Source organism: Pelodiscus sinensis, chromosome 2, assembly GCF_052426305.1.
Source record: "Pelodiscus sinensis isolate ZL-2025 chromosome 2, ASM5242630v1, whole genome shotgun sequence".
Classification (NCBI taxonomy): domain Eukaryota; kingdom Metazoa; phylum Chordata; order Testudines; family Trionychidae; genus Pelodiscus; species Pelodiscus sinensis.
In genome coordinates, this window is record NC_143053.1 from 221,992,456 (window position 1) to 222,015,744 (window position 23,289).

Below are 23,289 nucleotides of genomic sequence, written 5' to 3' on the forward strand. Positions count from 1 at the left end.
CGGGATTTAAATATCCTGGGATTCATTTGCATCTTCCCGGGCGCTGCCATTTTTAAATGTCCCTTAGTCCAAACTCCGTGCCCACAGCTACACATGGCACGGAGTAGGTAGTTCGAATTAGGATCTCTAATTCGAACTACCAGTACACCTCGTTCCATGAGGAGTAACTGTAGTTCGAATTAGAGATCGTAATTCGAACTCCGTACTCCGTGCCGTGTGTAGCTGCGGGCCCAGAGTTTGGACTAAGGGACATTTAAAAATGGCGGCGCCTGGGAAGATGCAAATGAAGCCCGGGATATTTGAAGCCCGGGCTTCATTTGCAACTTCGAATGCCTACATTAGTCTCCCTAGTTCGAACTAGGGGATTAGTGTAGACATACCCTATCATACTTGCTATGGAGTGTTCTGGTACCACCCTAGTGGAATTTGTTTGTGTGAGTATTCTATGCCTAGCACTTCTTGGGAATGTCTGTGTTTCTGCAGTCTCAGCCCTCTACTTGTTATATTCTGTGAGCATGCCTGTGTCTTGCTCACAACCTGGTTTTCATTTCTATCAGCAAAGATTTGACCATCACCTTAGTCTCTGGTACTAGGGCTTATGTCTCAGACTTTCTTCCTACTCAAATGCCAAGTTCACCAACCTGCTTTTTTACTTGTTTAGCTAGAATTTCTATAACATAAAATCGAATGGATTAATGTAGCCTTAAAATGAAAATTAATCTATTCACTAACAATTGCTACATTGTTTCTTTTAGCTGGATGGATGGAACTCCAGTAAACTATGTAGCCTGGGCTCCCAATGAACCCACCTTTGCAAATGATGATGAAAACTGTGTGGTCATATATACCGATACAGGTGAGTACAGCAATATTTCAGAGTCCTAACAACCCCGCACTGTGTGATACAAGAGTGTGCATGATACACATATTTCATGCAAAGTCATTTAGTATATTAAGTGGGTTGAATATTCAGTGGGATTTTCAAAAGTATCAAAATGCCTATGGAGCACAAAATTACACTACAAGGCATTTTAGGCACTTTTTAAAATCTAATTTTTTGTGGAAAAGGCACTAGACTGGAAGCAAAAAGATGTAGTTCAGTTACTGGGTTTTCAAAGATCTTTCTGTATGATCATGGGCAAATCAGTTAAACTCTGTGTGTCAGTTTCCATCTCAAATCAGAGACAATATCATTTTGTTTCTCCTACACTTTGTTTTATTTATTTAGATCATAAGATTTTTAGGACAAGAACAGTCTCTTCCGTGTATTCTTGTTGTTCATAAAGTAGGACCCATCCACACTACCAGAACATAAATTGATTATTAATACTTTATAAATATTTTACTTACTATATATTTTAGATATGCATATCTATCTATCTTGGTCTCTCTGGCTGTTTCTAGACTACATCCCTCTTTCGACATAGGGATCTAAATCAGACACTTCAAAATTGCAAATGAAGTGGGGATTTAAATATCCTGTGCTTCATTTGCATAATTGCACAATGGTGCTCTTTTGAAAAAGCACCATTTCGAATGTAAAACCACGGTCTAGATGTGGTACTTTTGAAAATGGCAGGCTTTTTTGAAAGATCCTGTAGATCTCATTTTTTGAGGAGCGCCATTACGCGATTAGGCAAATGAAGCACTGGATATTTAAATCCCCACTTCATTTGCAGTTTCGAAGTGTCTGATTTACATCCCTCTGTCAAAAGAGGGATGTAGTCTAGACACAGCCAGAGAGACCGAAACAGATAGTCTTGAATATCTAAAATATAAAGTAAGTATAAATATATATATATGATATGATATTTAAATCCCCGCTACATTTGCAGTTTTGAAGTGTCTAATTTACATCCCTCTGTCAAAAGAGGGATGTAGTCTAGATACATCTGTCTGTCCATCTATGAGACCATTTCTTCAAGAACTCCTAAATAGTAAGAGCCAGGACCATGGAATTTGGTATTCAGCTTCTTCTTATCATAACTTAAAGCAAGGTCAGAATTTGATTGTGCCAGGACAATGGGATATGCATGAAATTTGATTTTATCATAAAATGGAAAGGGAGGAATCTGGCAGGAGAGGCAGAATGACCACATGGGAGCAGCAAGAGGCCAGAGAGAGGGGGACTGGGACAGCTATGAATCAGTTGGGCCATCGTAGGGCAGAGATAGAGAAAGGAACAGTTATCTACTGTATATTTCAGAGAGTTTGTGTATCTGTTTGTCTGTATATCTGTCTGTCCCCCAGCTGGGGACATGTACCCCTCCCCAGCTGTGCCTCTGCAGCTGTAGTAGCCATACTCATGCACTTCTCACCTGGCCACAAGTTGCTATGGTAAGAGAGCTCTGTGCCCCTCTCCCTGGGGCAGCCTGTATATTGAACACTTCATTCCCAATCCCACCCAGAACAATAACTTAAATGAAGAAAAACAAAACTTATTTGAGCAACACCAGGTAAATCTTTTAGTTTGATAATACATAAAATGGGGATAATTGATTAGTCTCACTGTGCATCCATCCCATATGTGTAAAATAGAGAGGAGAAAAATAGCAATTCCGTCTTGTGAAGATAAATACAATAAAAATTGTGAGGTGTTCACATACTATGGCAGGGTGATCATATAAGAAACTTAGAATGATAGAGACAGAAATAACACATGAAAACAAACTGCAAGGCTACTTAACCTACTGTGGGGCAACAGTAGATAATTATATCTGTGCTACTGCACCTCCATCTTTATTTGCAGCTACTGTTGAGTTCATATATTAAATCACCTCAAGAGGTATTTTTAACTTGTATCAAACTTTATAAGCTTTTTCTTCATTTTTCAATCATGTGAAAGTATTGTTTGCTCACTTAACCCAATTCCAATCTTCTTTTTTTTCTCAGCTTCTTTTGGATCTGCACTGTTCTTGTGTACAAAGCAACTCTCTGATAAATAGCTATTCCCCAGAGGAGCTTGTTTACATACAGCAATTTCATAGGCAGTAGAAGCACTAATTGATACTGCTTCAAAAGGTTCCAAGATCTTTGTCCCACACATAGGACAATAGTTGTGTGGCTCTGCAGAGATAAACACTTTAGGAGAAAGGCAGTTATGAGAGACTGCTTCTCTTTATCTGGAGCTTTGGCCACAGTGTCCCCATCTGGCTTCCCTGTTTTGACCCTTTGACCAGCACATCTGCCCCTGTTTTCTTTTTATTTGTCCCGAGTACTCTTTTGAGTTCTTGGACTAAGTGGATCCGCCCCATGGGCTGGGGGAATGTCATTTAGCTGTAGGTGGGCTTATGCTTGCCCACTTCCAGAATCCTATAAGGCAAGTAGCTAGCCCTCAAGCATGAGAGTCTCACCCTGGCTTCCACCAGTCTAATTATTCCTTGCAGGGTGACCTCAATAGATCTTCTGGGCCCGAGTCTTCCCAAATCCATCTTTCCTGAGTTCTTAACTACCAGACACCTGGAATTTTCTCTTTTGGTTCATCACCCCCAAAGATGTAAAAAATAGCTACACTTGCCCCTGTTATCAGTTCTGTGTGATACAAACATTCCCTACTCTTTGCCCAAAAAAGACTTAATTGGGGGAAGCATAAAAAATTTATTAAATAGAAAAAACACAGATTCAAAGATGAGTGAGTGCGGGGAAGCAAACACATACATGTTATATAGAAAATAAACATAAAAATGCAACAGGTGTCACAGGATCGAAATCACCCAAGCAGGCTTATTGTCAAACCACATACACTAATAGTTGTCAGCAAACAGACTCGCCGCTGTACCACTACACCTTATGTAAGCTGTAGCAATGTGCTAATACACATTGAGTGACATCCAGTGCCCCACCACAGTCAGTTGGTGTTCACCCTTTGAGATGCACTTTTATACACAGGTAAAAATAAACCACACATCACTGACGTATCAGGTTGCCACCCTCTGTTACCTGGTTATCACCCCTTACCTTGCAGAAGGGAGGCTTACTTACTATTCTTCCTACTGTCAACTTACTATCTATTATGTGTCAACTTTGACCTGGTCATGAACCTATGTTGGTACGTACTTTATTTGTGGGAAGGTGGTTGATACAAAGATGTTTCTTAGCTAGGCATTCTGCTATAACCCCTTTGGAATGTGTTTCCAGCCTGTGCTGGGTACCTATACCAAGTACTTGATGCTTGACCTGGCTTATACTATTTCTCTATAGCCCACCCTTTTTCCTGCCTGCAGTTTCAGTGAGCCAAACTCTTGCTCATTAGATTTCAGGCCTGATGTTTGTGTTACAGGCCTTAATTCAGGCCTGCTAATTTTATGTTAACAACCCTCAGCTTACTACAGTATGAATATCTCATAGTTTAGGACTTTACAAGGATTGACTTGTTTTTTAATGGCACAGTAATGTTATATACAACCAATTGATTGAGCTATTTTATTCTTTGAAATTCATAGCTCCTGTTCTTCCTCTATGGTGTCTGGGCACTGTTGCTTGGGAGGGAAACCAAAGTAACTGTACCATCTATATTGTAATCACCAGAAGAAGGGGTAGATTTCTATTGGAGTCTTCAGGTTATTCAGTACTGGTTTTTTTCCCTACATTTAACATGTTTCAGGTCTGTGGAATGATCTGAACTGTGGAGTGCCCAAGCACTTTATCTGTGAAAGGCTCCATGGTACTACTCATGCAACAGTTGCTCCCACATCAGCTGCACCTCTAGGAGGCTGCCCTCCAAACTGGCTTTTGTTCAATAACAAGGTACAGTAGCAAACGTCTTCTGTTAATTGGAAAAGGAATTGAACAAAAATATATGTTTGTCTTTTATTATTGCAGTTGTGTTCTGAATGACTGATCAGGCCAAACTGGTGATATTATATCTACATTTAAATCAGCTAAGAAATCAATTTGTGAGTTACTGTAGGTTTTAAATGGCTTAGGCTTAGATTCTGCCATTGGTTTTCAAATGATTAATTTAAAAAATATTGGATAGCTAACCAAATGTATTCTGTTGGTAAAATATGGGGGAAAATAAATCTGTACTTAGCTCTCTCTCCGTCCTAAAAGGATTTATTCAGAAATAGATAATATAAATGCAGGCCTTCCTGGATGGATTTATATTGATTTGGAATTGCCCATTGGTGCACAAAAGGCAGATATTTATGCAACTACTTTTTGTCTCTCCATTGTATAACAAATGTAGTGGTACTTTATAATAATCCCCCCCCCCCCCCCGCTTTGTTCTCTACGACGGGGGTTTTCAAACTTTTTTTCTCATGATGCAGTTGAAGAAAAGTGTTTATCCCTGTGACCCAACATAATTATATATTTTGACTAGAGAGTGGGATCCAGGGTGGGGCGGGAAATGATGGGTTTGGGTGCAAAAGAAGTCTCAGGCAAGAAATTGGGGTGCCAGTTTGGGCATGTGCTTACCTCCAGCAACTTGCAGTCAGCAGAGCAGCAGGGATATTAAGGCTGTCTTCCCATCTGTACTGGCACCTCAAACTACCTGTGTCCTGAAAGCAGCCAAGAACAGGTCTGAGTCCTAAGCAGCAGTATGCAAGCCGCTCTACACACTGCTATCACATGCATGCACTGTATCCCCCTACTCCCATTGGCTGTTTCCCAGCCAATGGAAATGTGGAGCCAATGCTCAGAGAGCAGTACATGAAGCCCTGGGGCCTCTTGCCTAGAAACTGGAATTACTGCTGGCCACTTCTGGGGTGCAGTGCGGACTGTGGTGCCAGGACAGTGAGGAAACAACCTCCACTAGTCACCTTGTCAGCCTACAGGAAAGTGTCTCAGCTCCTGGCATTTCACAACATAGTACTGGGTTGCAACCTGTACTTTGAAATCCACTGCTCTGAGACACTGTTAACAAAATTCACCATTCTCAATGAGTCAGTCAGTGTAGCATTCACATTCCCTGTCAGAAAAATGCTCTCATGGTATAAATAGTTACACTTTTCCATTGATGGAAAAAGGCTGACGGAAGAAACGTCGAGCGAAAAATCAGCCTTTACTTCAGGGCTGGAGAATCTCTGTCCCATGAGCTACATGCATTACATAAGGGTTAGCTGCTAGTGAGCTGCAAGATGGTTTGTTTCCTAAGTATCTGCAGGCACAGAGACCTGCAGCTCCTAGTTGATGTGGTTCGATAATTCCGGCCAATGTGAGCTGTGGGAAGCACTGGCCTGGCCTTCAGGTTCCAAACCACTGCTTTACTTCAAATGTTCAGTTTAGAGTCTTCCATACTGGAGTTGAAAAACTAGGAAATCAGTTTCTGTCATTGTGTTTTTACCTCTCCCCCTTTCTCCTTCTTTTCACTTGAATTTTCAGGCTGGATGAGGATGGTTATTTATAGCAAGGATCAAATTCTTTTGTTATTTCTTTGTTAATAAGTATAATCCCTTCAGCATTTTTTAAGAGACCAGAGAGAGTATTTCTTAGTCTTAGTCCTTTAATTGATAAACATAAATATATGCGTACATTGTTATCTTACTGCTATATTCTGTTCTTATAACCATTAACCACTTATGTTTCTCACTGGATGATAAGAAAAAGAAGCAATTATGTAAGTTTTTCAGTGTGTGTGTGTGTGTGTGTGTGTGTGTGTATATATATATATATATATATATATATATATATAAGATTCATAGATTTAAATCCAGAAGGGACCATTAGATCATTTAATATTCTAGGCTCACCTGTACAAAGCCAAAAATTAATCTTGTCAATTTCAAATGTTTTTTGTTTAGCAAATTACAGCCTTCAGAATACTTTTCTTTTCAGTGTTTCAAAAAGTTTGGCTCCAGTGAAAAAGAGATGTTGACGTGGCATGCTGCACGCACGGCTTGTATACAACTGAAGGGAAACCTGGCTTCCATACTAAATGAAGAAGAGCAAGGTACAATGTATAGACTTCTGGATACTAAATGAGACATCAGCTAATCCCTACAATACACAAATTAAAGATGTAAAGCCTCAGTTTATATAATGGAGCCTGCTAATTTTGCTTAAAAGTAATAATTAATGGATTCTTAAATTGGATGAGAAAAATGTAATTTTGATGACAATTGTGTGGTTTACCCAAGCCCTATCTAAAGCCTCAGCCTTGGAGGAATTAGTAGCAGATATGCTGGTGTTGCAAGTACTACAATGCAAAGTTTGACACAAAATTTGTCCTATAATAGATTATGTGGCTTTGGATTAAAAAAACTCAAGTGAGATCATGCACATATGAAGTACCATTCAAATTGAGTAAACACTGTGGAATCAGGCTTAGGGACATTGCTAACTAGATACCCCAAACAGTGATTTAACCGCCATGTAAACGACCTCAACTGTGAAATTGTTGGTCTCCCACATAGGGCTTCCCATCATGTTTTATTTGCTTTGTCTCGTGCCAGTTTTTGTTAGCCTTTCCCAAGCTCACTTAGCAAGGTTGGCACTTCTGATTTTCTTCCATGCTCCCTCCATTAATAATTATTTGCACCTTCTCTCTGCAAGCACAATGCAAACCCATCTTTGAATAGTCAGACTGGGCTAGTGCTCTGCACACCATAGCTGACAGTGATGAGCTTGGCTCAGGCTTCCACTGAAGCCCAGATCTCAAGGATGCACATACTTAGCTCCTGCATAATTTAAGATGGAATTGGGTTGTGGGGGAATGTTTTAGAAGACACAGTCACCTGTCCTCTCTTATTACCTATGAAAGAGGGAAAAAAAAGAGTCTCCAAAAGAGCAAATCTCTGCATGCTGTGTTGTAATACACTAGTGTTTCTCAATTAGTGGAACAAGTATCCTTTGGGGTACTCAAGAGATGTCTGTGAAGTACGTCAACACAATTGAAATTTGGAGAAAACTGAATTTTTGTTTTAAGTTTGACAGTGCTTTATTGTTTTTGTACTATTTACACCCAAAAATTTCATTGCCTGCCTGGCTACAATTAAGTGATTTAAACAAATGTGTTGCAATGGTTGAAAAAAGTGTGTGTGTCTGAAAACAGTAAGAAGTGGGGGTACTTACAACTTTTTTTAAAAAAAAATAGGTACTTTATAAAAAAAAAGGTTGAGAAACACTATAATACACTAATACACAAAATGTCATTAGATGTATTTGCTTTGTCCTATACACTGATAGATATCATGCCTCCTATCAATCTCTTCGGAGGCTCTTCTATGTACTAACAACTTTCAGGTTTTAAAATTATTTGATTTATTTCAATATCCAATGCATGTCACCACAGACATTATTCTAACATGATTTCGCAAAATCTCGAGTATAATGCGCACTTCTTTTCTGATTTTTTGGGGGTCAAAGTCAGGGTGCGCATTATACATAGCAGTTATTTTTTAAAATGTTATTTTAGCAGTTTATTCAGAAGCCGACGAACCTGTAAGTAGCCCTGCACTGGGGAACTCCTCCTCTCCTCTTCACAGAAACTTTCCCGCTGCAGCGCGGCGCGGGGGCCGCTGTCCCACCAGGCTCCCAGACAAGGCAGGGAGCCGGCAGCGCCACCAGGCAGCACCGCCCTGGCTTGCTACCTGCCCGGTGCTCCTTCAGGCTGCATCCTGGGGCCCCCGCGGCAGTCGCGAGCTCAGTGAGACGCCAGGGCAGCTGTGCGGGAGGGGCAGGGAGCAGGTTGTAAACTCTGCCGCCAGCTCCCTGTGCTGCGCGCGCTTTTCCTGGGCGAGCCTGCAGGTGGGAGCAGTGCATCCCTCCCTACCTCCCACTACCCAGCAGCGCCAGGCTCCTGGACAGGGCGAGGAGCCAGCGGCGTTGGCAGCACCAAGCCCAGCCTCGCCCACTGCCTGGAGCTGTCACCGGGCTGCAGGAGAGCTGGGGGGAGGGATGCGCTGCTCCCACCTGCAGTCTCATCCAGGAAAGGCGTGCGCAGCCCAGGGAGCTGGCAGCGGAGTTTAAAACCAGCCTCCCACCCCCACCCCCGGACAGTTTCCCCCATGCTGTGCCAAGCTCGCGCCTGCTGTGGGGTCCCCGGGCATAGCCTGAAGGAGCACCGGGCAGGCAGCAAGCCAGGGTGCTCTAGCCTGGCGCCGCCGCCGGCTCCTCACCTTGTCTGGGAGCCTGGCCCCCACGCCGCGCTGCAGCAGGAAAGTTTCTGTGCGGAGAAGGGGTGGAGTTCCCCGGCCCAGGGGCTACTTACAGGTTCATTTCGTAGGTACGCATTAGATATAAGAGTCTAGATTTTTCCATTGTGATAAGAGTTCAAAGTCAGGATGTGCATTATACATCAGTGCATATTATACTCAAGATTTTACAGTACATTTGTTTAAATTATTTTGCTTTTATTTTAAAACTATTATTTCAACTCTAGATATACTGGTGTCTCCATGCTCCACTTGTAAAAATGTTTGTTTTCCTTCAGCATTCCTCATCACCTACTTTAATGATATCTCAGCTGATGCCTGGATTGGACTGAATAATATAAATTCTGAGTACACATTCCTATGGACAGATGGAAAACGTGTCTCCTATACAAACTGGGCCAGAGATTTTCCAGATTATGACATTGAGGTAAATGTGGAATACAAATAATCATTAAATCATTATACATTTGATCAAGCCAATCAAACAGCATGCAACATGCACAATTTATTTCCCATTTAGCCTTATTTCTGTGTACTGGCTGCTGTTAAGAGTAGAGTAGTTAGGTGGCAGAGTTTCAGCTCTTTTAGAAGGAAAAAGAGGTAGTTATATCAGCTTACAATAGAAGCATGTTTTTGGAGCTTCATTTTCAAATATTTATTTGCAACATACCAGAACTATATTTGGTTAGAGATTTACTAGAAATAAAGTGTATATAGATAGTGTATGTCAGTCTAAGGGTTTATTTAAACTTCAATTTTAACTTTTTATTTTCTCCCTGATACAATATGAATCCAATAAAGTGGGTAGAATAAGGTCCATATTCTGCAAACTTTAGTGAAGGGAATAAACCCATTGACTTTACTGGGATGAGTCAGAAAACTCACATGAGTGAAGGTTACAAGATAATCTGACAATAACTGTAACTTTGGAGCCTTAGAAGGGATTATTAGAATTAATAATAACATTAAGAGGATACTTATAAATATGAGTTGCAAATAAGCATGAGTGCTTAGTCTATGAAGATTAATATAATTATATGAATACATTCCCCAAAGAGGAGGAATATATGTCCCTTGTTTTCATCTTCTTCCCTCCCACACGCCATTGAATATTTCTGCAGAATAAGCTTCTGCCGTGACTTTGAAATTTTCCCCAGAATGATGTCAATTTACTTGAATAGCAAAACATAATTGGGTGTGGTTCCATAATAAATGAAATGGCTAGTGTGGAATAATGGCTGTACTTCCATTTGTCCTGCTCTCGTTGTACTGTCTTGGCTAAGTACGTCTCATTTTAACAATAAAACCATATAACTGAGAAGCGAGCTGAGGTGAAGGGGACGAGCTGTCACAAGAGCACCTTGACTAATAGAGAAGTTGGGTTTAAAGAGCTGCCACATGGGAGAGGATGTGATTTGGAAATGTCACCACAGCAACTCAATATCAGTGATTCAATAGACGATTTGATAAGATGGAGGAGAGCAGAGATAGGTAGTGACAGAGATATGTGTGTGTGCTTGAACCACCTGAGCTATCTGGGTCTGCAAATCCAGAAGGAAGAAGATTGTTTCTTGTTTGCTGTTTGTTTGTTCTTACTCCTTTATGTCTCATTTTCCCCTTAGGCTGACTGCATTTTTATGAAAAAGTCTCCCATTGAGGAAGCAGGGAAATGGAAAGATGCCGACTGCCAAACTAACAAAAGCTACGTATGCCAGAGAAACGCTGGTGAGTTCTCTGTCACCAGCCTTTTAAGTGAATTGTGTTAAAAGATTTACTGTGATTTTTAGTTTGTCTTGTGGTAAATTCTGATTTTCCACATGAAACACATGATCTCTACAAGAAATGAATTTCACAGGCTCACATGCACTGGTGAATAGTTTACCAAAACAATACATACTCTAATACATATCGCAGCCTGGCCTATAGAAAAGCCAGCATGTGCTCTGCAGCATCCAGCTCTTATGTAGTCACAATACTGGAAAGGCACCAAGACCGGAATTTTTTCTCCTGCAGCCTGGTATTGCCTGGGACCCCTCTTGTGGTGACATGGTTCTTTGTAAGACGCCCTGAGATACAACCCAGGAGAACCATGAATATAGAATTAAAGTTGTTTGAATGGAAAAGTTTGGATTCGACGATTCGATTGGGTGAGATGATTTTGAAAGTGTTGGATTGGGAGGTGGATGAGCAGGATAACTTTTTAAAAGAGTTAGCACTCAGAGACCATAGGGATGGCTGCTTGGAGAGACCATAGGGATTGGCCGATGCTCTGCGTGAGAGTGGACAGTGATTTTTGGATGGATGCGGAGGGGTTGAAGTGTGAGACGGGGCAGATTGAGGGTCAAGGTTGAACTGTCCTACCTGACTGTTGTGGCCACAGGTTTTGAAACCTTGCCTGGATTATAAAACCCACTTTGTCTCTTCCCATTTGTTGTGAGTGGGGTGCATTTATACTGACATGACATTATCTCCCAAGGGGAGGACTAGTGGGTGGGAAGATTGTGCTTCGCCTTGAATCCATATAGCTGCATTAAGGCTAATCACAATTTAGTGCACAGGGAGTCAAATAAATATAATTCATGGGAGAATCTGGCTGAGAGCAACAAGGACCATGTCTCAGTATTAAAGAATTCTGAGTCATGGTTTTTGTCACTGTAGTCCTGGCTGTGATGTGCTTCATCTTAATTTCTGGTAGTATTACCACTCCTAAATGGTGGGTTCTGCAGACAATTGTTCATTGAAACAGTAAGTTCCTTCATGTACTACAAAACTGTCTTTTTTGTGTTTGTGTGTTTGTTTTTGCTACAGACCCTAAATTATATAATTCCCAACCAATTGTTCCAGTCTCTGGCTTTATCCCGTATCGTAACAGTAGCTATTCACTCATCAGTTCCAGAATGAACTGGGAAGAAGCAGAAAAAAACTGCAAGGCTGAATACTCAGAACTTGCCAGCATTTTAGATCTCTTCAGCCAGTCATTCCTGTGGCTACAAGTGTCAAAACTCGGGCAGCCTGTTTGGATAGGTCTTAACAGCAATTTGGTAAGGACATCAAATAAGTGTGACTATGGTGCTGCTGTATGTCAAATCAGACTTCCCACATTCCTTACTCAAATGCTGTCTACAGCTATTACTATGGGCTCTGTTTCCTTTTCTTCCTACTTGAGCAGTGACTGTGACAGAACTTCCACTGGTCCTGTCAGTGAGCTTGAAAAGCAGCTTATGTGTGAGCAGTGGGAGTTACGGGAATGGGCATGGGGGAGAGACAGAAAAGGCTGTGTGAAGAGGAGATTTGATGTGGACGGAATTATGTACCCATGGAAACACAGCAATGGAAGGACACCCATAGTAGTGTAGAATCCATAAAAACAATGGGAGAGGGCATTGAAGCACATGGGAGAGAAGTATAAAGGGGAAATCCTAGGAGTGGAAGAAAAGATGGGGGCTTCTTTTCTAAAACAATGAGTTAGCAAAGTGGTTGAAGATCCCAAAAGCCTCAAGGCCTGCTTGATTGGTGCTGATTGATATTGAGGAAGGGCAGGCAGAGTGGAGTTTCCATTGAATTGGAGCAAATTTAAAATCCAAGGAGAATGACAAAAGGTTGCATTAAATCAGCTTATCCCTAACCTGCCTGGGCATCAGACCATTCCCAGTCCATGCCACCCACATTGAATTGCACTGGCCCCCAGACTGTTGGCAGCATGTGGGTTACAACTGGCACGAGCCACTTCATGCTTCCTTCTTGGCAGACTTCTGTCCAACAGGTTCCTGCGGAAGTATAGAACTTGGGCTTGGGAACACTCTGGCCTGAAGATACTGCAGATGCTCTGTCACTGCAGTGGTTTGTTGCAGTGGCTAGAGCGGCAGTGCTACCACTTCTCAGTTTATCCATGCTCTTACTCAGCTCTTACAACCATTGTGTTGAGAAGTGTTAGTCCCTCCCTACTTTGAAGCAAGGGCATGAGTAGACTGGGTCGGCGGGATACTGAGAATTTCCCGGTGGCCATCATCCGAATGGACCGTAAGGGTACGTCTAGACTACATACTTGTGTCAACAGAGGCTTTGTTGACAGATACTGTCGACAAAGCTTCTGTCGACAAAGAGCGTCTAGACTACATCCAGTTCTGTCGACAAAGCAAGCCGCTTTGTCGACATGAGAGTGTAGACACAAAGGACAGTGTAGATGCAATAATGCCTTCTGTCGACAGAACTCTGTTGACAAAAGGCATTATTCCTCGTAGAATGAGGTTTACCACCATCGACAAAACTGCCAAGTTCTGTCGACGTTATGTCGACAGAACTCGGCGGTAGTGTAGACGCGAGTATAGTTTTGTCAACAAAAGTCCACTTTTGTCGACAAAACCCTGTAGTCTAGAGACGCCCTAATATCCACCATAAAGCTTCTAATACCATGGTCACCAACCCATCAGTCGTGATCGACTAGTTGAATGCAAGTCATTCGGGGGCCCTCCTCCAATTTCCTCCCACCCCCAAGAAGCCCCACTACCTACCTTCAGCGACAATGGAGGTAGTGGCTGCTTCCTGAGGGGTTGGTGGACATCCGGCAGCTGTGCATCACTTCCAGGGGTTCTAGAAGTGCAGTGGCTGCTCCCCTCCCCCAGGTCTGTGGTGTGCAGAGAACTGGCGGGGAGTCCCCAGAGGAGGTGCGTGCCAGGGCTTTCTCTCCTCTGCGGAGAGGAGGGAGGGCGGAGTCGTCCACAGAGAAAAGGCTCGTGCCTGGGCTTTTCCCCTCTGCAGGGGGAGGTGGAGGAGGAGGGGGAGGGGAGAAGAGTCCCAGGAGGAGGCAGGTGCTGAGGACTCCCTGCCCCCACTGGCACCCTGTCCCCTGCTGCAGAACCCTGCTCCATGCCCCCCCCCCCCCCGGCACCCTGTCCCCGCCTCAGCAATCTCTAGCACCTTTCCCTAGTACTATATCCCCTGCTACCACTAGTGCAGTTGGGGCCACATTAGTGAGGCTTAGTGGGGGCGGGTTTCGAGTAGGTTTTTTTTTTGCATCTCAGTTCTGTGGCCCCAACTGACTTTTCTGTGAGTCAGTGACCCCTGATTCAAAACAGGTTCCCTGTCCTTCTCATAAATAAAGACAACACAGAAACTTTTTGGCTACGTCTACACTGGCATGATTTTCCGTTAAAAGTTTTCCATTAAAAGCATTTTCGGAAAAGCGCGTCTAGATTGGCAGGATGCTTTTCCGCAAAAGCACTTTTTGCAGAAAAGAGTCCATGGCCAATCTAGATGCGGTTTTCCGCAAAAAAGCCCTGATCGCCATTTTCACGATCAGGGCTTTTTTGCGGAAAACAGTACTGTCCTCTCTACACTGGCCCTTTTGCGCAAAAGGTTTTCGGAAAAAGACTTTTGCCCAAACGGGAGCAGCATGAGATCTTACATGAGATCATCAGTGCTTTTCCGGAAATTCAAGTGGCCAGTGTAGACATCTGGCAAGTTTTTCCGCAAAAGCAGATGATTTTGCGGAAAAACTTGCCAGTCTAGACACAGCCCTCCTCTTTGACAGTATCTTATTTAAAAATGAAGCCTGTCCAACAAACCCCCAATAGGGGCCAAGCCCCCATCTGGCCACAGCATCATAACACTCTTTCACCACCACCCCAACCCTAAATCTGAGCCTATCATACACGGGATCCCCCTGCCCTGATCCCCTGACATACTCCAACCCAAATTCCTGCACCCTTCCATCCACAACCCTGTGGCTTACTTAGTACCACAACCCTCCATCTGACCCCAACACTGCCCTCCCTGAGCCAGCGTCCCCTTCTCCACTTCCTCCTGCATCCAAATTTCCTCCCACAGCTTGCATCTCTCAACCCTTCCCACACCCAAATCCCTCATTCCTACTCCAGAACCCACATATCTTGTCTCAAGCCAGTGAGGGTATAGCTAGACTGCAGGAGTTTTTCCAAGATTCCAGAGATATCCCGGAAAAACTCTTCCACGTCTATGGATGCATTTGTTCTTCCACTTTTTTTTAGTGGAAGAGCAAACATGCTCTTTCTGCAAGCCCTGTATTCCTCGTTCCATGAGGAATAAGAGGACTTCTGAAAGAAGGGATTTTTCTGACATTTGGTCCCATCTAGAGAGGCCAAATGTTGGAAAAACCTCTTCCTACAGAAGAATCGGAAAAAAAAAGCGGCAGTGTAGAGTGTATAAGGGGCAGAGATAGCAAGTGATGCAGAGGAGGAGAATAGAAAGGGCGGGGCTTCAAGGGAGGAGTGGGGTTTTGGGGGAAGGATGGGGCAGTAGATCTTGGCTTGTTCTGACATTTTAAAAGTGATCTTGGTTGTAAAAAGGTTGGATACCACTGTTCTAATATCAAAAAATCTATAATACCAAAATTCAAAATGTTTCCGAATAAATCCGAGGTAGTCAAAGCCGTGGGTGTATGTGTGTGTGGTCAGGCATGGGACGCTGCACTGGCTCAGTCTTGGTTTCTTTGGCACCAAAGTGAATGACGTCACATTATGGTTGAAATCAACAGAACGGATGTGCAATGCGCACTGCACGATGGTGCATGACAGCAATGCGTAGGCCTGCTTTGTGCAGTGGTGGAATCAGTGATGGAGTCTCTTGAGTCTTGACTGGGGAGTAGAGAGTACGCAGTGGTTGGATGTGTTCTGTTATCATCTGTCGTTTTGGGTGTGTGGTTTTCCATAACTGACAATAAATAACAGTGCAAACCGAACAAAGGTAGTGTGCATGAAAAACTGAAAAAGTCGGCCATTCTCAACCCATTTTCTGGGCCTATTTTGATTGCCAGTCCGCCCCTAAGCAGGGGCTTCAAATTTGACAATAACAGCCGTTATTTTGAAATAACTTTACTAGCGTCTACACAGCCAAACTGCTATTTCAAAATTAATAACTTTGAAATAAGTGCTATGTAGACACCTATATCGAAATAGGGGGCCTCTAGCCTTCCCAGGGTGCCCTGGTGGCCACTCCAGCCTCAATCAAGAATGCTTATCTCCCTTCCCCCTCTCCGGAGCCCTTAAAGGGGTTGACTCTGGCCACAGTGCCTGTGCCAGCTCCAAGCCTGACAGCCCAGAGCCAGCAGTCACTGCCCCGACGCAGTGGCCCCAAAACATGAGCCAGCAAGCCACTGGCAGCCAGCCCTCCACCGCTCCCCAGGAGCAGTCTGCCAGCTCCCAGGAGCCTGCCACGGCCCAGAAAAGGTGGGTGCCTTCCTGGTCCAGGGTGGCAATCATGGACCTTATTCAGGTTTGGGGAGGATGCCCCCAACGTCCACGATCTCTGCACTAGACATAGGAACATTGCCATCTATGGCAGGATAGCTGCCAGCCTGGCCACCAAAGGCCACATGCGAACCTAGGAGAAGGTCCAGCAAGACCCCAAACCCTGAGCCCTGAGCTTCCCCTCTCCCTTCTTCCCCTGGCTTCCCCCTTCCAGCTCCCTCCTCCCAGGTTTCCCCCTACCCTCTCCCACCTCCTTTCCCCAGTCTCACCAGAGTTTCATTCCCTCCCCACCAGTTTTGTTAAAGAAAGAGAGTTTGTGTTCATGAAAATACATGTCTTTTATTAGACATCAGGAAGGAGGGTTAGGGAGGGGTAAGTGGAAGGACGTGAGGGATGAATGAGGCACAAGCCCCCAGTGGGGCAGAACAGGGAGGCTCTTAGTGCTCCTCAGGGTGGAAGGTCTCCCACAGGGTCTTCTGGATACTGACAGCCCCCCGATGGACCTCCTGGATGACAGCCTGCAGAAAGTGCAGCCAGGCTCATAGCAGTGTGTCCAAGAGAAGTACCAGAGTGCTCAGGGGCAGCTCTGGCTCCATATTGCGGAGTGCTGTGGTGTCCCGGGTGAGGGCAACCAGAGCACACAGAGACAAAATGCAAGGCGATAGGGATGGGACAAGTAGCCAAGAAAGACAGGGGGTGGGGAGACTGAGATAAGGGGGGGAGGAAGAAACTAGGACCAGAAATTCAGGAAGGTGAGGAAATGGAGGAAGAGGTCAGAGTGGGGAGGCAGACAGGCTGAGTGAAGGGCAGTCTTAGGGGGACCCAGTGCAGAAGAGGTCAGTCTTCAAGAGGTTAGAGACAGTGGGTCTATGACCACTACCCAAGAGTCTTGAGCCTCAGTGTTCTTCTGCTATCAGCAAACACTGGCAAAACTGACTGACAGGTGTGTTTCTCTTCTCCCTGAGATGGCTGGCTTAGGAGAGGATAACTAAACTCCTAGGTGTGTCTAAACTACAGAGTTTTGTTGACAAAAGTATACAGTAAGTTGACAGAACACGGCAGTTTTGTCGACAGTGGTAAACCTCATTCTACGAGAAATAACGCCTTTTGTCGACAGAGTTATGTAAAAAAACCCACTATTGCATCCACACTCTGCTTTTTGAAAAGAGAGCATCTAGACTCTCTGTCGAAAAAGCGGCTTGCTTTGTCACCAGAACTGGCTGTACTCTAGATACTTTGTCGACAGTATCTGTCGACAAAAGTCTGTAATCTAGACGTACCCCTAACTGCCACAGTTAGTTTAAGTGACAAAGATCTGTGCTATGGTGCTAAAGATTCTAGCCCTACTTATAAGACACATAGGAGTCGGTGGGATTCTGCATAGTGGAATCTGTGTTTTTTCAATTTGCTTTAAACAAACAGAAAACCAGGAAAATGCATTTAAAAAACTATGTTAAATGAATGTTAATAATATTACTTGTGCAACCTTAGTTTAGATGTTTGTACCAGTGTATTATGGTTATTGTCTTCAATCGTGATCACACACTATTTTTTCTCACAGTGTCTTTGTTTCATTTAGTGGGCAAGCTGAAGAGTGCTCACTGACTGACTCAGGACTGTGCGAAGGGGGTTGTTGTCTGTAGAACCTGAGGCACCTGTTGCATAAGTGTATGGTTCCAAGGAAGGAGTCATGGTTTAGGCAATAGTATACATCTTTGGAGATTGGATTTTGACTCTGCCCCAGAGTTCCTGTGTGATAGTGGCAAGTCACTAAATTAACATTTTCACAGGTGATCACTAAGGCCATGTCCACACAGGGACACTAAGGAAAGTTAAGCCAAATCAACTGAAGGTGTGAAATCAATGTGCACAAGTTAAAGTGAACTAAAAACCCCTGTAGATGCTCTCACTCAGGAATAAAGTGACCTTAGTTAATGTAATGTAATGCTTTTTTTCATTCATGTGGGAGTTTAATGCATTAATTTATGCATGTTAACATCACACCTTTGGATGATTTGCCTGAACTTTCCATAGCACCCCAGTGTAGAAATGACCTTATTGTGTGTGCCTGTTTTCTGTAGGCTCAACTTGGGATATTTGAGGCCTCTTTGGCAGAAGTGCTGATTACTCACAACTGCAGTTGAAGTCAATGACATCTGTGATCTAAACATACAAAGTGCTCTATACTGCTAAGTTACCTGACAAATGAGGTAATATGTGTCTCGCAAGTGGCACTCAAAATTAGTGAACAATTTTTATATTAATGTCTTTGTTCATCAGTTCCTCTTCTGTCAAATGGGAATTAATCTTTGGGAAGCACCCAGGTACTATCCTGATGAACACCATAAAAAACCCATTAGAAAATGCATGATTCCGTTTTTAAAGCAGGATTTGAGTTGTGGGATGTATATTGAACAACAGGGATAAAATCTAATACTGAATAAGTGTTCATTCAGTGAGCACCATCCATTTCTTGGACTGAGGCAAGCATGCTGTGGAAAAATATATGTGATCATGTAATTTAAAAAAATCATAATGTATACACAAAAGGGAGCTGAATAGATTGTATAGACAAATTTATCTCTAACAATTGAGTTGTTGACTTTGTGACTTTAATGGTCTTTTAAAAAGATGGATAGGTTTTTTTAATGCAAAATTATCTTAATCACTTTTTGTTTTTAGACTAATGGCTTTTACGTGTGGACTGATAAATGGAGAGTCAAGTACTCTAAGTGGGCCAGTGATGAGCCAAAACAGAACTTAGCCTGTGTTTATTTAGATGTTGATGGGACCTGGAAAACAGGGTCTTGTGATGAAAAATATTTTTCTGTCTGCAAAAGGTCTGATGGTAAGTAACTGAGTTTAGCTATTTTAATTAGCGAGCTTCAAGTTCAAGTGCATTCAGGTCTTGATTATGACTACAGTAGAACCTCAGAGTTACAGAGACCAGAATTACAAATGGACCACCCAACCATACACCTCTTTAGGAACTGGAAGTATGCAACTGGAGCCTGTACCAAGTTCACCATCCATTATGGCCAATTGCATAGTCATGATAACAGCTATTTAAATCTGAAATTTGTAATTTGTAATTTGACCTGACCCCAAAAATAGTTGTGGGGAGGAAGGGGTTTGCAAGGGAGAGTGATGGCAGCTGGCTGGAAGACTGGGTTTGAAAGCAGAGCTACTGCCCGCAGCACTGCAGTGTAAGGATGGCATGGTATGAGATTGCCACCATCACTTTTGTGCTGCTACCTGAAGAGCTGAGCCCCCAGCTATCAGCCCAGCTCTGAAGGCAATGGTGCAGAAGTAAGGGTGACATAGCATGGTATTGCCATCCTTGCATCTGTGCTGCTGGTGGTGGCACATTGCTTTCAGAGCTGGGAACTGAACCAACTGTCACCACTATCCAGCCGTCAAACTCTGAAGTCAATGGAGAAGTAAAGGAGGCAATACTGTGACCCTTCTAAGATAAACTGATCCTCCTGCAGCTACACTAACATAAGCCCACTCCTCTTTTGGCATTGGAGCTATGTTACTGTAGTAGGGCACGCACATCTGTGGTACAAAGCTGTAGTGTAAACACTGATATAATTAAGTCAGCATAGGCTGCTTTGCATTTATCTAGCTGGGTAGAGAAAAGCAGGTCTCAGTTAAAGACAATGTAGCAGAGCAGATGATCTGGCCCAGAGAAATGAGTTTATTGTGAACCATGAACGTTTGAGGTTCTTTTTCATGGTATCACAGTCAAATTAGTAGTGGCTGCTTATGGTACAGTATTGGTGTGTCTTCAGTAATATATCCGAGAAGCCCTTATTCATTTCATATATGGTTTCTTATCAGTATTAGCCCCTACTGATCCTCCACAGTTCCCTGGAAAATGTCCTATATCTGACATACGTAGATCTTGGATTCCCTTCCATGGTCACTGTTACTACATTGAGTCCTCATCTTTGGAAAGTTGGCCCCAGTCTTCGATGGAATGTTTTCGATTAGGTGAGTGTCCTCTTTTATTAGACTATAACAGCTTCGTGCAGGCTCACCATTTATTTTGGGCAACAACCACCACTATCTGCCCCCAAGCAGCTAGATCATAGGGTAGGAAAGAGGTTGGATGGGGAAGTTGGAATTAAAGGGAGCCCTGTGTCTCCTTTCAAAAACCTGGGAAACTTTACAAAAAAAGATAGAATGAAACAAAGCAATATTTTCCCTCTGAAATCCCCTTAATCCTCTTGCCATCTCTCCTTTATCTTCCCTCCGTTGATGAGCAGAGTCACCTTCTTAAATGGTTAATTATTCAGTCCTTGACCAGTTATCTCCCTAATTTGCTCCAGTGGGGGACACTTACCAAAAACTTAGAGTGATGAGTCAGACTAAGGCCCCAAGGCCATTGGTCTGAACCTGACATAGGTTGAAAGTGAATCAAGTGGTTTCTATGTGATTACTGTTTGGTGGTGAGACACGATGTGCTGGACATTCAGTTTTTGAACAAGCAACACAGCTGGGATGATGGCACTCTGGTTCCTGGAAATAAAAGCCTCTACCCTGAACCTTAATAGGGAGGAATCAGGATCAAAAGAGGTTGAGGCTGTTTTCTGGTCCAGTGGCATTTTTATCCTGCCAATTAACCCAATGGTAGGAAAATAATTAGCTGCCTTTCCTCAGGAAGGAAGCTAAGAGTTCAAGATGCAGGTCTGTAAGAACTCTTTCCCAAGTATCTGGGGAAGAGAAGATGTATTATGGACCTTTTGGTTACCTTTTACTTATTGGCTACGTCTACATTGGCCCCGTCTCCGGAAGAGGCATGTTAATTTCCAACTTCAGAATAGGGAAGTCCACGGGGGATTTAAATATCCCCCGCGGGATTTAAATAAACATGGCGGCTGCTTTTTTTCCGGCTTGGGGAAAAGCCGGAAAAAAGCGTCTAGACTGGCGCGATCCTCCGGAATAAAACCCTTTTCCGGAGGATCTCTTATTCCTACTTCAAAGTAGGAATTATTCAAAGTAGGAATAAGAGATCCTCCGGAAAAGGGCTCTATTCCGGAGGATCGCGCCAGTCTAGACGCTTTTTTCCGGCTTTTCCCCAAGCTGGAAAAAAAGCAGCGGCCATGTTTATTTAAATCCCGCGGGGGATATTTAAATCCCCCGCGGACTTCCCTATTCTGAAGTTGGAAATTAACATGCCTCTTCCGGAGAAGGGGCCAATGTAGACTTAGCCATTGTGATTTAAACACTGTAAAAGGAATTCCTGGTATGTGCAAAAATGAGAGAGACTTTTGCTATTTTGTTCTGTTAAAGCCCTAGTGAACTGAGTACTTCAAGAAAAGGTGACTTGGCAGTTAGCCAAAACCCACAGTTTTATATGGTCTCTGTGAAATGAGTTGATAGTCTTAGGGTATGTCTAGACTACAGGCTTTTGTCAACAGATACTGTCGATAAAGCTTCTTTCAACAAAGAGCGTCTAGACAACATCCAGTTCTGTTGACAAAGCAAGCCGTTTTTTTGACATGACAGTGTAGACGCAAAGGACAGTGTAGATGCAATAACTCCTTCTGTCGACAGAATTCTGTCGACAAAAGGCTTTATTCCTCGTAGAATAAGGTTTACAGCCATCGACAAAACTTCTGAGTTCTGTCCATGTTATGTCAACAGAACTCAGTGACAGTGTAGACGCAGGTATAGTTTTGTTGACAAAAGTCCACTTTTGTCGACAAAACCCTGTAGTCTAACACACCCTTAGTTTAACAGTTTTCTATCTCCCTCTCTCTCTGTAAGTGGTCTAAGTCTATCCTGCACCCTTCTTCTGCAAAAATTTATGCAAATGAAGTGCAGATTAGCATATTGCCACATTTCATTTGCATAATTCATTAGGGGCCATTTTTGCACAAGAGGCATTTTTTGTGCAAAAACGAGCTGTCTACACAGCTTCTTTTTGCGCAAAAGTCTCTTCTGCAAAAACGGGCCCTAATTAATTATGCAAATGAAGTGTGGCAATATGCTACTCCGCATTTCATTTGCATAAACTTTTGCAGAAGAAGGGAGCAGTATAAACGTAGCCCCCATGCCACTACATAGGACAGTGAACCATACCCAGGAGGTGTGTAGGTTACACTTCCTTATGCAGTCCTCAAAAAATTGTTTTTTTGGGAAAAGCTGGCACCATGATGCTGGCTCACTGAAAAATAAGAAAAAGAGAAGAAGCAAGCTTTGCTTTCATAGCTGCTAGCCTCATCATCTTCTGGGATCCTTGGTGCTTATTGGTTCTAGGATGCATTTCATCAGGCTCTGGTGACGTGCAGACATCTAACTTTTCTAGGTGATTTTTAACTTGTTCTTGTTTTATTTTATCTTCTAAATCTAGTCCCTTCCCACTAGCATTCACTATGTTAGGCATTCCTTCATCAGACTTCTCATTGAAGACCAAAACAAAGAAGTCATTAAGCGTCTCTGCCATTTCCAAATTTTTTGTTCTTGTTTCTCCCTCCTCACTGAGCAATGGGCCTATCCTGTCCTTGGTCTTCCTCTTGCTTCTCATATATTTATAGAATGTCTTCTTTTTTCCCTTTATGCCTGTAGCTAGTTTGAGCTCATTTTGTGCCTTTGCCTTTCTAATCTTGCCCCTGCATTCCTGTATTGTTTGCCTATATTCATCCTTTGTAATTTGTCCTACTTTCCATTTTTTAGATTACTCCTTTTTTATTTTTTGATCATGCAAGATCTCCTGATTGATCCAAGCTGGTCTTTTGCCATATTTTCTATCTTTCCTATGCAGCGGAATAACTTGATTTTGGGCTTTTAATAATGTCCCTTTGAAAACTGCCAACTCTCCTCAGTTGTTTTTCCCCTCACTCTTGATTCCCATGGGACCTTACCTACCAGCTCTCTGAGCTTATCAAAATCCACCTTGCTGAAATCCATTGTCTCTATTTTGCTGTTCTCCCTTCTACCTTTCCTTATAATTGTGAACTCTA

At 43.1% G+C, this 23,289-nt stretch overlaps 1 protein-coding gene across 2 annotated transcripts in view; it reads left to right on the forward strand.

Moving 5' to 3' along the window:
* LOC102456456 (macrophage mannose receptor 1-like) overlaps positions 1 to 23,289 on the forward strand; it is a 63,146-nt gene that overhangs the window by 34,066 nt on the left and 5,791 nt on the right. Inside the window, exons 19-26 of one of the 2 annotated variants that reach the window (XM_075922474.2) lie at positions 756 to 856; positions 4,604 to 4,746; positions 6,778 to 6,892; positions 9,374 to 9,522; positions 10,718 to 10,820; positions 11,904 to 12,136; positions 19,001 to 19,166; positions 20,162 to 20,314. In XM_075922474.2, coding sequence (XP_075778589.2) covers positions 756 to 856; positions 4,604 to 4,746; positions 6,778 to 6,892; positions 9,374 to 9,522; positions 10,718 to 10,820; positions 11,904 to 12,136; positions 19,001 to 19,166; positions 20,162 to 20,314 — 1,163 coding nt within the window. Of the gene's footprint in view, positions 1 to 755; positions 857 to 4,603; positions 4,747 to 6,777; positions 6,893 to 9,373; positions 9,523 to 10,717; positions 10,821 to 11,903; positions 12,137 to 18,399; positions 18,882 to 19,000; positions 19,167 to 20,161; positions 20,315 to 23,289 lie in introns of those variants that run through there. The other variant, XM_075922476.2, reaches the window with a different exon arrangement.